General features: G+C 40.1%; 1 protein-coding gene across 4 annotated transcripts; it reads right to left on the bottom strand.

The window, feature by feature from the left end:
- Positions 1 to 1,030: 1,030 nt before the first annotated feature.
- On the bottom strand, positions 1,031 to 15,779 carry il12rb2 (interleukin 12 receptor, beta 2a). Of its 4 annotated transcripts, none has more exons than XM_035412615.1 (16): positions 15,591 to 15,779; positions 14,965 to 15,208; positions 14,066 to 14,338; positions 13,456 to 13,570; positions 13,052 to 13,224; positions 12,107 to 12,249; positions 11,120 to 11,264; positions 9,503 to 9,582; positions 7,981 to 8,185; positions 7,498 to 7,692; positions 7,302 to 7,406; positions 6,567 to 6,719; positions 5,781 to 5,927; positions 5,022 to 5,127; positions 4,045 to 4,129; positions 1,031 to 3,278 (listed from the first exon to the last, which is right to left on the bottom strand). In XM_035412615.1, the coding sequence occupies exons 2-16, from the start codon at positions 15,035 to 15,037 to the stop codon at positions 2,796 to 2,798; spliced, it is 2,481 nt and encodes an 826-aa protein (XP_035268506.1). In that variant the 5' UTR covers positions 15,038 to 15,208; positions 15,591 to 15,779; the 3' UTR covers positions 1,031 to 2,795. The 4 variants fall into 4 exon arrangements, with proteins under 4 accessions (XP_035268506.1, XP_035268508.1, XP_035268507.1 ...); XM_035412617.1 differs by having other exon boundaries at positions 11,120 to 11,261; XM_035412616.1 differs by having other exon boundaries at positions 14,965 to 15,192.
- Between the last annotated feature and the right edge of the window lie 61 nt (positions 15,780 to 15,840).

Below are 15,840 nucleotides of genomic sequence, written 5' to 3'. Positions count from 1 at the left end.
ACTTTTAGTTGTATTTTGTGGAAGGAAACTCAGAAGGTGCCCAGGCAGGTGTTTCAGATCAAGTTGTGTAACCAGCTCATATTTGGATATATGCTGCCATTTTTAATGTGCTGTTAGATTTGAAAATACAACATGTATGACAATGCAGTCAACAGCAGGAGCTTTTCCAAGCTCGCCCTCTTCTGTCTTCACATTCTCTGTAACTGCGTAGAGAATAACTGCACTATAGGTCTTGTGGCACTAATATTGTCAGGAGCAGGACGAGAGCAAGGCTGCTGATCGGATATGTTAAGTATTGAATCGTTGGTTTTTCCATTCTGCATATATTCATGTAAGAATATGAACCCTCTTAGGAGAGTTTACTTCCAAGCTCAGGTAGGTCCCAGGACATATATTTCGGTTTCATCACATGGTGATATTGCCGCAGCAGGCACAGTGCAGTTTAATATGACTGTCGTCAACTCGCTGTAGCACCAACTATTATCAATTATTTGTTTCAGCCCCTTTGGAACAAGTGAAGGGTTTTTCCTTTATCAAGATATTTTTGCCATGCTAAAAGCCTCACTAGTCCACAATGCAACAGTGTGGCTTTGTGGGAGATTGCTAGGATCCTCCCTGTCACTAAGTTTCTCTCATGGTTCCCTTTGTGTCAGAGAAGTGAGGGAAGGGAGCCAGCTAATGTCAATATCAATATAGCTGGCTGCGTACACCACACCCCTTCTTGTGAAGGGGGTGGTGAAAGTCGTCTAAGGTAATTTAGGAAAATGACACACTGGAGCAGATCCAGAATTTAGACAGGATAGCAAGTGAAAAATTGTGAATTGCGATGAGGTAAAATATATTATACATACCAGATAATAAACACTGGAATTAATTACACATCACTGTTGCATAATTACTACTCATTTAAGTGTTGTCTTAGTGAGGACCGAGTAAAAAGTCAGTTCTGAATCCAGCAGTTTAAACAGTCAACACTTGTTTAAGGTCGGGCACTCTGCCCATAAGTGTATCAACAGTTAAATCATCTGACTTAGCCGACAAAATGTATTTATTTGATTTAATTTAGTAATTAGTTAAATCACTGGATTTGTTGATAGGCAGAGCAATCTGTTTGATTAAATCTCATCAAAATGTACTACTCAACCTGATTAAGAAATGTATTAAGTTAACAATATACATATAATCTAAAGATGAAGGTCAACTACCTTAATGAACGTTACAGACATGGACAAAAGAAATGAAGGAAAATACAAAACCACAGCCTTTTCTTCCCAAAATGGACCCAAGTAAAACCAAGATCCAACTTCATAAACCTCCAAAAAAAACAATTCCAAAAAGGAAGGGATGAAAATGCTAGATGAGCTGTAGGGCAAAAAACATCAGACCCTGCAAACACCAAGAAGCGCAAGGTCCAGGTGTAAGGTTCAGATTCCTCAGAAGGCAACAGCAGATACCAACCCCCGAATGTCTGCCACAACCGATCTTAAAAAGCTGAAGTAAGTGGTTGAAAGCTGGTGAATAGCTGCAAATTTCTGTATTAATGTGGCCTTGTAAATGGTAAATGAACTGCATTTATATAGCACATTTTTCCAATGCCATGCCAGGAAAATTCCCCCCTCAGCATACCAGAGCCACCAGACCCCCTCACTGTTGGTGTCAAGCATTCAGGCCTGTACCGTTCTCTTGGTGTATGCCACATATGCACTCGCACGCTTGTCGAGAATATGGTGAAAGATGACTCATCTGACCATATCACTTTTTTCACTTTTCTGCAGACCTGTGCTTAGGGTTTTTACACCACTGAACACTCAAATGTGCATTCGCCTTTGTAAAGAGGGACCCTGCTATAAAATCGCTCTCTATGTAGTTGTTGATGGACTGTTCTTGCTGACAGTCTGATCACGCCCTGAATTGACATTCTCATTTTCCTTACATAATGCACAAATGCACAAGCATCACAGTTATCAAATGTGCCTCTGACCACAATTTCTAACCCTATATACTGATGTCTTTCCCATAGATCTAGATGCAGATGTCACTTTAGTCACTGTTCCTATTGAACCACTAGCCAGTTGAGCAGTGTTTGTGACTGAAGCTCCTGCCATCCAATAATTAACCCTCCTTCAAAGTCACTTACATCTTTTCCTCTTGCCATCTTGTTCAAAAACTAGGTCAACTGGGCCTGCTCAGCATTTTTATACATGCCACAGAGCATGATAGGATGTTAGTTGCTTAATTGTATCATGCAGTACACTTGCATGGAAGCATCTAAATTTGTTATGTTCCTCCACTCTTACTCAGGTTTTTCCTTTAATTTGTTACCCATCTGTATGTCCTCATCAAAGTATCTCAGGTGTACCTTGCTTGTATCCCAGTATTTGCAGCTGGAAAAACATGTAGTGAGGTGAGGTTTTATTAATTTTACTGTGAAAATCAACTATATAATTGCTTTCTGTGTGATCTGCATTTACTCTTGGATTAAAAATACATATCAAGAAATTTCTGTAGGCTAGGTTTTAAAGGCTAGGATTGTTACATTTCATAATTAAGCATTTGAATATTCCTCCATGTAAACATTATGTTCTGATTGAATATTAAGATGACAGAACATTGTCTGATCATGTATGATACACAAACTGCAAAATCATTTTCCCATTCCACAGAATTTACTTTACAGTTTGTGGCTGCATGGGAACGTTTAGTGTTTTTAAACAAATTCTGGAACTTGTCACCCTGTGCCTGTGCAAAGAAAAACTTGTTTTTGGGCATGGTGAATAGAAACTAGAGGTTTAAGTTCAGTCCAGGAAACTACAGTCTATCTTCACTGCGTCTAAAGTCAGTTTCCCCCCACATTGAAACATGGGCTCCAGGAAGGGGCTCTGGGGACAAGGGAAAAAGTTCATGTCACCCAGACAGTCGTTCTCTGCCTCCACCTCACTGCTATCAGCCAGCAGCCCTTGGGGGGAGATGTAGTCCACGGTGACATCCGTGCCCTTGGACTCCTGAGTCTGCTCTGAGCTGTCTGAATCATGGGAGAAGCTCTTTATGTAGGAGAAGGTCAGCTGGCCGTCGTACAGGGGCGAGGCCTGTGATGGGCTGTGGTTGGGTGGGAGCAGGAGGCACAGATCAGTGGTGCCCCCATCGGGGTCAGAAGTTCTGCTGAGCTCTGGGTTTGCCAAATCCCATGACATCGGAAATTCCTGTATCTCCAAGGTATGAGGCTCCTCCTCACTTTGACTGGAGTCATCCAGGCTAAACTGGTTGTCCAGCATCAGACCCTGGGTAAGAAGAGTGAAAAAAAATAACATAAGTAGGGAGATATCCATCTTATTTATGATTGGTCATTGTCTGTTTAATTTATAATTAAACATTAAATTAGTGGCCTGTTTTGTAGTTATTATAGACCATTTGTTATTATTTATTTGTTATATTTTTATTTTTGCACAGGCCTCTCTCAAATGTTTTACAGACTACATTATTTAGTTACGATACAAGAACACACGGGTCTTAGTCTATACAGTAAAATGTTCAGTGCTAAATGAACTGTTGCAGAATACATATGGTCCCTATTTGGCTCATATGTACTCTTTTAGAGTTGAATTAACACTATTTAACATTAACACATTTTACAGGGTACACGTTGATATCATATTGTTCTTTTCAACCAACTGCATTGTCTAATGTTTAGCACCGTTTGTAGTTCTGAAAAGTAAAATAAACGTCCTGTGGCGTAAACTCTGAGTGATTGTTGATTTTATAACTATATTTAAAAGTGCATGGCTTTCCACTACCATGAATGCTAAGAGAACATGTCTTCCATTTCGGCTTATTATAACAACTTCCTGGGACAACATGCATCTATTCCCAAGAGAGGAAAAATATTAAACCCTACCATACAGCTAGCTGACTGCCAGAGGCTGTCAGTCCTGCCATTGTCTTAAGTGGTGCAAATTGGCGTTTTCAATTAAAATCTGAAAAATTAAATGGCTCCCCTGAGGAGGGGAGCAGTGAGCGTGGTGAATCCTTGTGTGCAGGTCCGTGTACCTTGATTGCTGCACACTCCTTTGCCCATTTGCTGTTGGCAGGATCGGGAACATCGGGCATTGAGCAAAAGAAACACATTGAAACTCTGGAGAAAGAAAAACGGCAATCAGTAATGCTGTTTAAAAATACAGTAAAACACCAGTGTACTGGTAATCTCAATTCTTCAAGTCACATGGTACAGTACACCGCGGGAAAAACATTAATTCCTGACATGAACAAAATGACATGAAACCTAATGAAGGTCAACATGCAGAAACATTAACATGATACTAACATGCCTGATGAATTCTGCATCATCAGACAAATATAATCCATGTAAAAAACAGTACATATACTGTAAATCTGACTAATGAATAATAAGTAAGTTTTTTTACTGGAGTCCTGCTTTTCATCCTTCCTTGGAGGTAGATTTGCTGTGAGCTTCCCACTTTGTGGGAAGTGCAGTTAATCGTCTTTTTTCCAAATAAAATGTATGAATGGTTCACACTGCTTAAAAGGTTTTTAAGTTCTATATGCAGTGATGCTTGCTGCTCAACTTCTGGGGGATGGAATTTTTTTTTTTGGGGGGTGCAATTAATATACATGTAAACAGTATATTACATCCCATTCCCTTGACAAGTACTATTTTATGAAAGTGCAGTTTTTCAGTTTAAGTCTGGATATAATCATTTAACAAGCCCAGCTTTTTCCCTTTGTAGCCATCTCCCTTAGTCCAAAGCATTTCTTGTGCCCTGCCCTTGTGTACCCAGTGTACCCAGGTCTTTCTGTAATGTAATGATGGGGTTCAGCACAGCCGAGATTCAGTGTGTGTCCCTCACGAATGTGGAACTGCCTGCGTTGCAAGGGAAACTGCAAGCAGATAAGAGGAAGCTTTTGTGTGTATTTCCTTTGATTTGAGAGTGCATGTGCTCACTTTGTTCTCAGTATATAGTGTCATGTGTGATCCATATTTGGGAAGCAGCAACTCATTTCATTACCTTTTCCGTACTGATGAGATCTGACACAAGCTCATGACCACGAGGACACACAGAAAGAGTGTGCAACCAGCAAAAATGATGACATAAAAGACCTGCTGGTCTTGCTCTGAAAAAAAAAAACATTTGTTAATTGAAAGCTGTGCATAGCAGAGCAATATACCACTTGAGCCATATGCCAATATACACTCACCGCCCACTTCATTAGGTACACCTGTTCAACTGCAAACTGCACCCGTTAACGCAAATATCTAATCAGCCAATCACGTGGTAGCAACTCAATGCATTTAGGCATGTAGACATGGTCAAGACAATCTCCAGAAGTTCAAACCAAGCATCAGAATGGGGAAGAAAGGTGATTTAAGTGACATTGAATGTGGCATGGTTGTTGGTGCCAGACGGGCTGATTTGAGTATTTCAGAAACTGCTGATTTACTGGGATTTTCACGCACAACCGTCTCTATCTTTAGGGGATTACAGAGAATGGTCCGAAAAAGAGAAAATATCCAGTGAGCAGCAGTTATCTGGGCCTTGTTGATGTCAGAGGAGAATGGCCAGACTGGTTCGAGCTGATAGAAAGGCTCAAATAACCACTTGTTACAACCGAGGTATGCAGAAGAGCATCTCTGAATGCACACCACATCAAACCTTGAAGCAGATGGGCTACAGCAGCAGAAGACCACACCGGGTGCCACTCCTGTCACCTACTGAAGTGTCCGGTGAGTGCATATTGCAAGTAAAGAACAGTGTATATATATTTACGTTTATGGCGTGGGTAGAAAAAGACGACGGTCTTTCCCCTGCGTCCCTCTCCTGCAGTTGTGCTGCCTGTCATTGACAAGTTGTATCTTTCTCCGGGGTGTAGGCCACTGAAAGCACTGTAACTTCTCAAAGAAGGGTCTATTGGACCTGGAATAGAACCCAGACACAAACTCCATTATCTCTAGTGATTCATCGCTCTAGATGTCTCTTGGTTAAATGTTATTTTAATGTTTAGCAATGCGTATTGTCATTATTGTCCATCAGGAAAAAAAAACTTGTGGGGTGGGAGATCTCACATGCTCTAAATTTCAAATACTCAGTTAGGAGCTGAAGGCTTTCCACCGACCTTTTACTTAGTGCCTGCACTCATGCACATGCACCACTGCATGTTCTGCATCATGTGAGGGCTGTAGTAGCGTGCCATCTCACTAGATCAAAGTGCTCGGCTCATTTTGAACATTCCACATGTCTGAGCAAGAGCACATTGTGCCTTTATTAATATTCAGAAGTCATTACAGGTGACGGCAAGTTTTCAGTAATATTTTCAAAAATATGGCACCGTTGATGACTACTACATCCCAATGCATTTGCCACCTTTTTGTGGTGTATTGTGAAGACCACTAAACTACTATTGTTATGTTTGGGCCATGCCCATACAGTGCTAAATACAAGAAAAGCTGCAATGGAAATTGAAACTGTGTACTGTGTTACAACTGTTACAACACATTGGTTTTTCATATTGAGCTTTAAAACCAGGTCTCACTATATCCAACTCAGCTTCCTCACCATACTTTTGAATGGTCCTGTCCCTTGCCCGTTCAAGGTAGATTGTGTATCTCTTCAGACAGCCTCTCTGGTGTTCCAATGGGATCTCTGTCCAGGTCACAGTCACTCTCCCATCTCCCACATTCACAGAGGGAGTAGGGCCCTGTGTTGGAGCTGGATAGCATACACAAACCAATAAAATTCACATCACAAATATAGACCACCCTCCCCAACACAACAACACACACACATACATACTGTACATACCCACACTAGCCAGTATCACGGCATAATGTAACACATTATTGTAGAAAACACTGCAGATCTCTCTCTCTCTCTCTCTCTCTCACACACACACACACACACATACACTGCAAAAAGCAAGTAGCAATGACACAAAATGACAGAAAAGACTACAGATCACACGCACAGAAAACAGTCTATACTAGAATACAATTACATAAATGCAGACCACAAACCCAAACTAGTCACAGATAATAACAGAAAACATGCACATCAAGCAAAAAAATCTTATTGACAACACCATACACCACACACACTCATGATCACATTTTACACAGAATGACATGCAGTGAGTGCATTATTGACTCACTCCTTAATCCAACGCAATTACAGAAAATTACACACACACCCCACATACACAAACTCAACACAGTCACACGTGCAACTCATATCAGAGTAACATATTGCATATGCATACAAAATATACTGCAGGTTATGGGACGCAATTCTAACCTGACTCCAATGAGAACACATCCAAGAAACTGGTCTTTCCAGCAATCCTGTCCTTATACAGAGCGTAGACGGCCCCTTGATAGCATTCACCTGGATGTATGTTCTCTGTGGCAGAGGCAGAAATTAGGAGCATTACCTTCACGATGGCTCTTCATCTGTCAGACAAATTATGACAAGATGTACCGTGCCTGCGCACCTGTGATGACAGTGCTGAGCTGGTCAGGATTTATCCTTTTCCACTTGAGCCCCTGCTTCCCCCTTTTAGCTGGACACCACTCCACTAGGTACCCGCTCACATGCCCCGCAGTGGCAGGTTTCTGCCAGGAGATGGCGATGCTGCTGTTACTATTGGGCATGCACAGGACATTCTGAGGGGCAAAGGCGGGCAGGTCTGAGGGCAGACAGAGAGAAGAACAGAGGAGTTGCACACTTTCTCCTGCCATTGATATTGTCTAGACTAAATAAGACAGCCTAACAAACAGTGAAGCCTGACCTAAGCATAAGGCCTGTTTCTGTCAAACTGCCCTTAAAACAAAGTGACTTGCTAGCAGTTAGCAGAGTGCGTTTTACATTCACATTACACTACTCCCAGCTGTGTCCAATATGTACTGATTATAATGGAACAGAGCGTATTCAGAATATAGCTAATCGGAACAGACAAGTCAGACAGGGCCTTTACCTGTATGAAGAGGTAAGGTCATGCAGGCAGGGGGTGAGTGGCCTTTGGAGTTGTAGGTAGAGAGTGTGACATTGCAACGAGTGCAGGCGATTGGCCAGCCAGCACTGCTGTTGGTGGTGTATACTCTAGTGCTCCCCTGCTGCAGATCATGAACCTCTAGCCTGTACCCAAGAATCCTTCCACCTGCCTCAGATTTATTTAGCTCCTGCAAAATGGGAAAAGGCCTGTTTGTATCCAATCCTCACGGCAAAACATTCTGAGGTCATACATGTACATTACATACATTTTCCATTTAGGCATTTCATTGTCCAGAGTGGCATACATAAATTTGGAATTAGTGGCATGCTTTGATCACATATTGGCAGGACCTGTAAAAATGTGAAACCTTAATACATCATGAGGCTTTGTCCCTTGTGGTATTAGTATTATCAGCAACAAAACCAACAACCATTATCATCTTCCTCACATCACGATCACAATATTAAATTTGCACCAATAAGTAGAGGGGTGGAGAATTGTTTAACATACTGATTAAAACCAGGGCCCAACATTTTCCAACATTTTTTTTTTTGTTAGCATTATCCATTACTGGACAACGTACATAATAATAGCGGCAGAATAATCTACGCTGCCATTGACACAAATTATATGTTGATCAGATGTATTTTTGCGCAGTTATTACTTTCTCTGTTCCCCAGCACTCCTAAGCATGGGTCTCGTTTTTAAGACAGGGGTGCTGCACTGCACCGCTAGTTCCTACATTTATGCATTACAGTGTCTCTTTTCAAGGGGATGGGGGTGTCTGTTTTGGCATTTCATTTTTTTTTGAGTGTGTTTCTTCTAAGTCTGGCATCACTTTATTGTAAACTGAAACTGTCTATCTACTTTAGCTTTAGTTTCATTCTAACACATCAGTTGTTAGAAGGTGAATTAACAGTCCTGAGTCATGAGTTTAGAAGTGGTACAACCAACAGGCAGTGTAGAGTAACAGTCCCACCGAAACAGTGCACGACCACCTGTGATTTGCTGATGGGTGTTGGGATACGAATAACTATTGTGACATTGGAAATTCTTTGCTTCAAATGTGCATTTTCCACAGGAATTACAACTTAAAGGCAATTAGATTTCCTTTGCAGTGTTAAAGGGAATTTATTTCATGAGGGCTGGAGAATGCTCATCTGTAGCCACTTATTTTAATTAATGCAACATTGTACTGATATTACAGCATGGTAATTATTCAGCCATAATCTGAGTATGTCACATTTAGAATTTAAATGAAATGCACTTGCATTGCATGCATGCAGTGGTAGAACTAATAATGCACAAAGGCTTATACAAGCCATCTTGAAGCATTTGTGAAGGGAATGCAATGCATGCATCTGTACACACAGATTGTACACACAAGTTCTCACCGTAAAAGCCATTCACTAGCTTTGATCTCACAAAACATAATTGGAACAGCCAAAAATGAAGATTTAGGTGTCATAACTGCTGCAGAGACAACAAAGGTGGAAATACTTGCCTTCCAGAGCACAGTAAGAGATGTGTTTTGGGACTTGGGCGACTGTTCAGTGTACCATATGTCCAGCTTCGTACGTGGAACTGCAACAGAGCAGGGCACTAATATGACAACAGTATTCTCTTAAATCTCACCACACCCATTTCCAGCTGACATCATTCTTTCATGTTATTTGCATGTTATTTTAGTTTGCTGAATCTTTCACTAGACCACACAGAAGAAAACTGACAGCAAGATGTGTTGTGTTGATATTGTTTGATGCACACTGCAACTCACTCAACTGCTCAAGTGAAACAAGAATGTTTTCTCAGTCGTGACTAATGTTCCTGGAAATTAAAGCTATCTGCGTCGAATAACAGATACAAATGACCTTTAAGGTAACCATCAACTAAAGCCAAAATTTCATTGCTGCTTTCCAAAGCATGCCTCTGCTTATACTGTAATGCAATGCTAACATGGCACGTTTGCAAAGAAAAAAGATACAATGCAGCAAAATTAAACAGACACTGTTGTATATCTCATCCACTCTACAAACTATTCTGAAATAACGTCTTCAGTTAAGTGCACATCTACTGCATGTTGCTTCTTGACTGTGGTCTACGATCACAACACGCACACAGACGGTTGAGAATGCGCTTCTCTACAAATACAAACCAACACACAAGACAGAGCAATGTGGCCAACTAAGGTGCGTGTTTTCCAAGAAGGCTCAGCTAGCACTGACGTCACAGTCCACCATGTTCTTGAAACTGATTTCAGTCACTTTAAAAGGACAGTTTTAAAGGACAAAACTTGATTACTTCAGCTTACTCTGGCCCAGCTTTTTATGATCTCTGGATTTTATAAGTCCACCTACAAAATCATCTTACGCGCACAAACACACACGCACACACGCACACACGCACACCTTGAACAACCAAAAGGACATTATTTATCTCACACAATCAGTTTGTAAATCAGTACTTTCCAAGAATTCTTCCAGCTTCATTTAAACTTGACGCAAGTATGCAAAGATGATGTGTCATGGAAACACAGAAATACTGTCGTACCCGTCTACTGACGTTGGTGAATTATTAGTCAATTCAAGGTAAAAATTTAAAGGTGTGGTATGTAAGTTTGGAGAAATGAACAAGAGAAAGTTAGATTTTGAGAAAAGTTCCACCACCTCCCATCCCCTCCCCTCAAATTGTTTTCTACTAGCTACCTAGCTTTAACACTAACAATGCAGTATCTCTGCTCTGCTCTTTTCTGTGTAGCCCCACCCTGCCTGCTCTGGCTGCACTGTGACCATGCAGATTGACAGGCAGAGAGCGAAGCTTCCTTGCAGAGAGCTGTCCTGATTGATTGTTAACATTCTGGAGCGATGAAATTTGGAGTGGCTGATTACAGAGCCTGGGGCAGTCAGGGAGACAGTGAGATTTTTTTATTACAGCTTTTAATTTATTAATATCTGTTTGGATGTGAAGGAAATTTTACCAAATATGAACAAAACTGTTCCAAAAAAAACTCACATACCACACCTTTAAGATTGTCCTACTGGTAAGTCTTTCTACATCATGTTTTTATGTCACAGTCTGGTGAAACATCTTGAATGCATTATAAGAGGCAGTATGAAGTCACCTTCTTCATCAGTTCTGGTGGTGAGGACAGTACTCCACTCACTCCATACACCTCTCTCCGGCATTAGCTTGCACCTGGCCCGTATTTCATACAACATGAATGGTTCTAGGTCATTGATGCCCCAGGTCCTGTTTCCTTTTGCCTGCTGGACATAAACATTCTCTTTTTCAGCAAAAGTACTGTTACACCAAATCAAATACAAGCAGATTTGCTGAATATATGCATTAAAGCTACATGGAGGGGGATATGAATTAAAAAAGCATAAAGGATATTTGCAAATATTCTTCTCCATCATTTTGTTTCTGAATCATGTTGGAGGACCCTTTTGTTAAATTTAACCTTTAACGTCAGGTTTCATGATCATGTGTGATGCAGATCACAATCACCTAACTTCAGCTTCTGCAACTCATCATTGCAAAACTGAGTCTACTAGTCAATCATTATGATCAAATGTATTATCTGCTGTTCTCAGGTTAAACTAATGTCCTGAGTGCAGAATCACAGTGTATCTGTTGGCTTTTATTGAAATGAATTACCCCAGTTTGTTGTCAGGGGATATTATTGTGTCATACCCACTAAAAGTTCTGGGTCGGTGATGTGTACTAGTGTACACCATGATAAGATACTGTAACGATTTGACTTAAAGTTGCTGGGGTGCCAGTCAGGTCGGGGCTTGACAATTCTAATAGTCAGAGTTAGCTTAGAACACATCCACAAGACAAAGTGATTCACGCTAGGTGGACAAATCTAAGCTAAGCACTGTAACCAAGTTCTATGTAGGTGAGAAGTAAACATTTATGTGTACATGTATATATGTCAGCCGGTCCTCAATGCTGTTGGTACATTCAGAAATTATAACAAATTAGGGGATTGTTCCTTTACCCTGAATGGATCTGTTAAGAAAACTAAAAAAGTTAATCAATACAATTGAAAACTTAATTTGAAAGAAACACCCCGTTAATATCCGGCTTTATTGCTGGTGCTTACAGTGAAGCGGTGGGTAGTCCAGGTTTCTTGCACAGCCCGATACTGGACCTCCATGCGTAGTGGGCCCTGTCCTCTGTCCCAGTGGAGTACACAATGTCGAGAGGAGCAATCCACCCCATTGATCTCTGGGGGCAGGGGCATAACTGTACACAGAAAAGGACAACAGAGTTTCAAAACAAAATCTCTTGTGTAATATAAATTTAGCAAAAGGCACATTTAACAAAATGTTCTGACAGTCTAGAGAGAAAATGATCTCATCAAACATGCATTTTACAAGAGATGTTCACATCACATTCAGAGATAACGCAACAGTGATCTACAATAGATTCACACCTCATCAGTGATCTGTGACAATAGTGTATAGTCAAATCTCTAAGAAGGCCATTTCTAGAGACATGATAATTACATACAGGAAGTTTAGGTAAGGTCTGACAACTGTCATTGTGAACATTTTGGGATATTTTACCTTTTATTGCTGATTTTGTGATAGTCAGATTTTATTTATATTGCTAAACTGCGCAATTCTATATAGATAAATTTAAACCTGTGAAAATGTAGGCAATTCCTCATTCACCATGCCTCAAATAAAGGTACATTCACAACATAAATATCTATTAATGTTTCATGTACATCATGAGAATCTGGAAATATCCCCACACCACAGTTGGCGATTGTGTTAAGAAAACACTGGCATCAGAATGTATAGATACAAAACCCATTTAAATTTGGTCTTAAAGAAGCCCTGTGGTCTAGGATGGTATGATCTCAGATCTATGATTGTGCTGGTCAGACTTGGGTCTTACTGTACCTGGTTATCTACATTCTAAGGATATGTGAAGTATTTTGCTCGTTTTTCAACAATATATTGTAAGGCAGATACTTACCAGTTAATTGAATATTAATGAAAGAATATTCACCTCATACTTTTTATCCCCTTAAGCCTACCTATATCATTGAGTGAGAAATTCAAGCTGCTGGAGACTGCAGAGCCCAGTTGGTTTGTCTCCTTGACCCACACAGAGTAGGACCCCTGGGGTTCAAGGATGGGAAATGTCACAGAGCCAGATCCAAGTATAGAGCTGACCATTGCCGTGCCATCAGGAGCTAATGTTCTCAGCCTAAAAAAAAGCAAATCACTCAGTCCATTATCATCAAAATGACTGCAAAACCAAAATGAGCCTCCGGTGCTCATACACACTGAACACCTGTTACATGGAGCATTAACACTGCCTTTGGTGAAACCCCATCACAATATGTGTTATAAACCATCATTGACATACTTTGCTGGGAAAGTGGTCTCCTGTGAACGATCCTGTAACACTGAACATACACTTTCCAGTTATACTTACCAGAACTCTGATATGGTTGGGAGGTGAGTCTCTCTTCCCTTTTTCCATGAGCATGTAACATTTCCAGATCCCTCTTTTTGAATGCATGTCAAGTTCTGAGGTGTCCAGGGTGCATCTGTAAGGCAAAGGCAGACCACCTTCAGCACCTGCATTTTTAAGGCCATTTGAAGAGACAAAACATAATGGAGACCCTCTGTAACATGAGTTTTGCTAAACACAACATTCTGATGCATTGCAGGTCACAAAGAAGTAGTTACCCTAAGAATTTTCTTTAGAGTAAATATGGTAAGGCACTTGAATCTTGTGTGAGCAATGTAGTTCTTCAAACCTGCAGTTCTTCACATCCTGAAAAAACCCACACTGGTTTTCACAATCCCCTCCCTAAACTCATACTTGGTAAGCTGCCAATGTAGAAGTATATTCAAAGCTAAAAGCGCATCTCTGACTCAGTTTAATATATATTTTAAATTTTGTTAAGTATTAAATGCATTTTTAAAACTTGTTTTAAGCACACATAGTTTATTGCAAGCTTTGACACACGGCATTTTCTCAAATGTTTTCCCTTGTGTCCAAGCATATCAGAGTACATTGTCTTAAATGGCATACTTACACCCAGCATCAACATCAATTCCACAAAGTCTTGGGTTTTTAGAAGAGGTTGTACACTTGCAGGTGAAGAAGACTCTATTCTCTGTAATATTTGTAACTTGGAAAGATGATATTGTAGCATTGTGATCTATACGAGAATTGACCTCTTTCCGATTGATGTGAATAGACCTCCTTCCATGGCAAGGGTTTGTAGAAAAGTTGCAGTATATGCGAAAACTTGAACCCAACTGGACAACTTTACCCACTTCTGAGTATGCAGTACACTGTTCTCCTGCTACAAAAAAAAAAAAAAAAGTTTACCAAAAGTTTACTAAGTAAATTGAAATATTACAATTTGGTAGGCATCAAAATGGGTTGGCCCTCTGCCAATGTCATTCATTATGTATGCATTACATAATATGCATAAAAAATACATTATGGGTAAGCAAAATTATACAATGAAAGGCCTAATTGAATTCCATTCGACATATTAATAATAACTACATTATATCATCAATTAATACACCTCTTCAACAAGTAATGTTTAAAAATAGGAGAAAGTTTATCTTCAATTTTTCTTGTGAAAAATATACTTCAGAGAAAAGGTTACCAAGTGTTTTTCAGTTGAAACGGAATGTTTGACAGAATGGTACACTATAAGCATATCGTAATGAAAAGTGGACTGCTTAAATGCTGCGGTAAACAGAAACAAGACACCTATCCAAAATGGACAAGAAACGGATTAAAACAAGTTATCATTGAGAAACAGAAGAGGCATCACTGATCCACAATAATCGTTCAGATGATTTGAATGCTCTGAAATGACAGCCTTCAGTATACACCTGCCAATGTCCCGTGTATGATTAGATCGAGTAAATAAAAGCTGGAAATAACATTTGAATGTGATCCATTATGATTTACCTGTTGCTGCTGGTACGCCACACAGCAGAGTCACCAGTGTAAGGGCTGGCAGACCCGCACATAGAGAAGTCATTGGTCCTATTATTCCACCCGTTTAATCTGTATATGGTCGATATTTGGCTATATGATTACTTATGCTGTCCTCTTTGTAGCGTTAGGTCCGCCCTTGCCACTGACATTTTTATTGAAAAACGGTATTTGATCCGCAGGAACTTCTCCAGTGTGCACCTTAGAAAATAAGAAACTGCCAAACCTTACAAAGCTGTACAAATCACCAACATTTCAGATAGATTAAAAAACAAACATTATCCCAACACGTGTGGCCGAACATAATGAAACGACAAATGCTCTTGGGAATTTTTCGCTGTAATAATTGCATTACTTGTCTAACGTCTAGTATGGATTTACACCTGCTGTATGTGTATGGAAAAGTACACAAACATTCACTTGCAAACGTTAACTATGTAACTTATATGAAAACCTATGATTAAATAATGGGTTACTACGAGTAACTTTCTGACTAAGGATGACATTGGTATTATTGATATCCCACAAAACGAGTAAGTATTAAAACAACGTATCCCAAGACTCACGCCATTGTGTAATGGAAAAAATAGGCTACTTACCAAGTTTATCCGGCAATACTGTAGACTGCGGTTTTACTTTTTTCATTGTTGAGAGAATTAATTATTTTCAACTGACATAAACATTCACACGAAATAGTTAGATTCAATACTTAAACGATCCATACTCCCTCTCATTTTACGTGTTCAGCGCTTAAAGATTTGGATACGAGAGCGCGTGCTCAGCGTTTGCTGCGCGCAAGTGGAAGTGAGTTACTGCAGTTGACATTTGCGTATTTAACACATTTTCAGT

This window comes from Anguilla anguilla, chromosome 4 (genome assembly GCF_013347855.1).
Source record: "Anguilla anguilla isolate fAngAng1 chromosome 4, fAngAng1.pri, whole genome shotgun sequence".
NCBI classification, from domain to species: domain Eukaryota; kingdom Metazoa; phylum Chordata; class Actinopteri; order Anguilliformes; family Anguillidae; genus Anguilla; species Anguilla anguilla.
The sequence above is the reverse complement of the archived record's forward strand: the minus strand, read 5'-3'. Positions and strand labels throughout refer to the sequence as shown.

Coding starts and splice junctions, on each gene's coding strand:
- il12rb2 (XM_035412615.1), bottom strand. CDS start 15,037: ATGACTTCTCTATGTGCGGGTCTGCCAGCCCTTACACTGGTGACTCTG. Junction 13,571..14,065: donor AATTGATGTTGATGCTGGGT/GTAAGTATGCCA, acceptor TTTGCCTTACAG/ATGCACCCTGGACACCTCAG. Junction 7,407..7,497: donor GCTCAGCACTGTCATCACAG/GTGCGCAGGCAC, acceptor CCTCTGCCACAG/AGAACATACATCCAGGTGAA.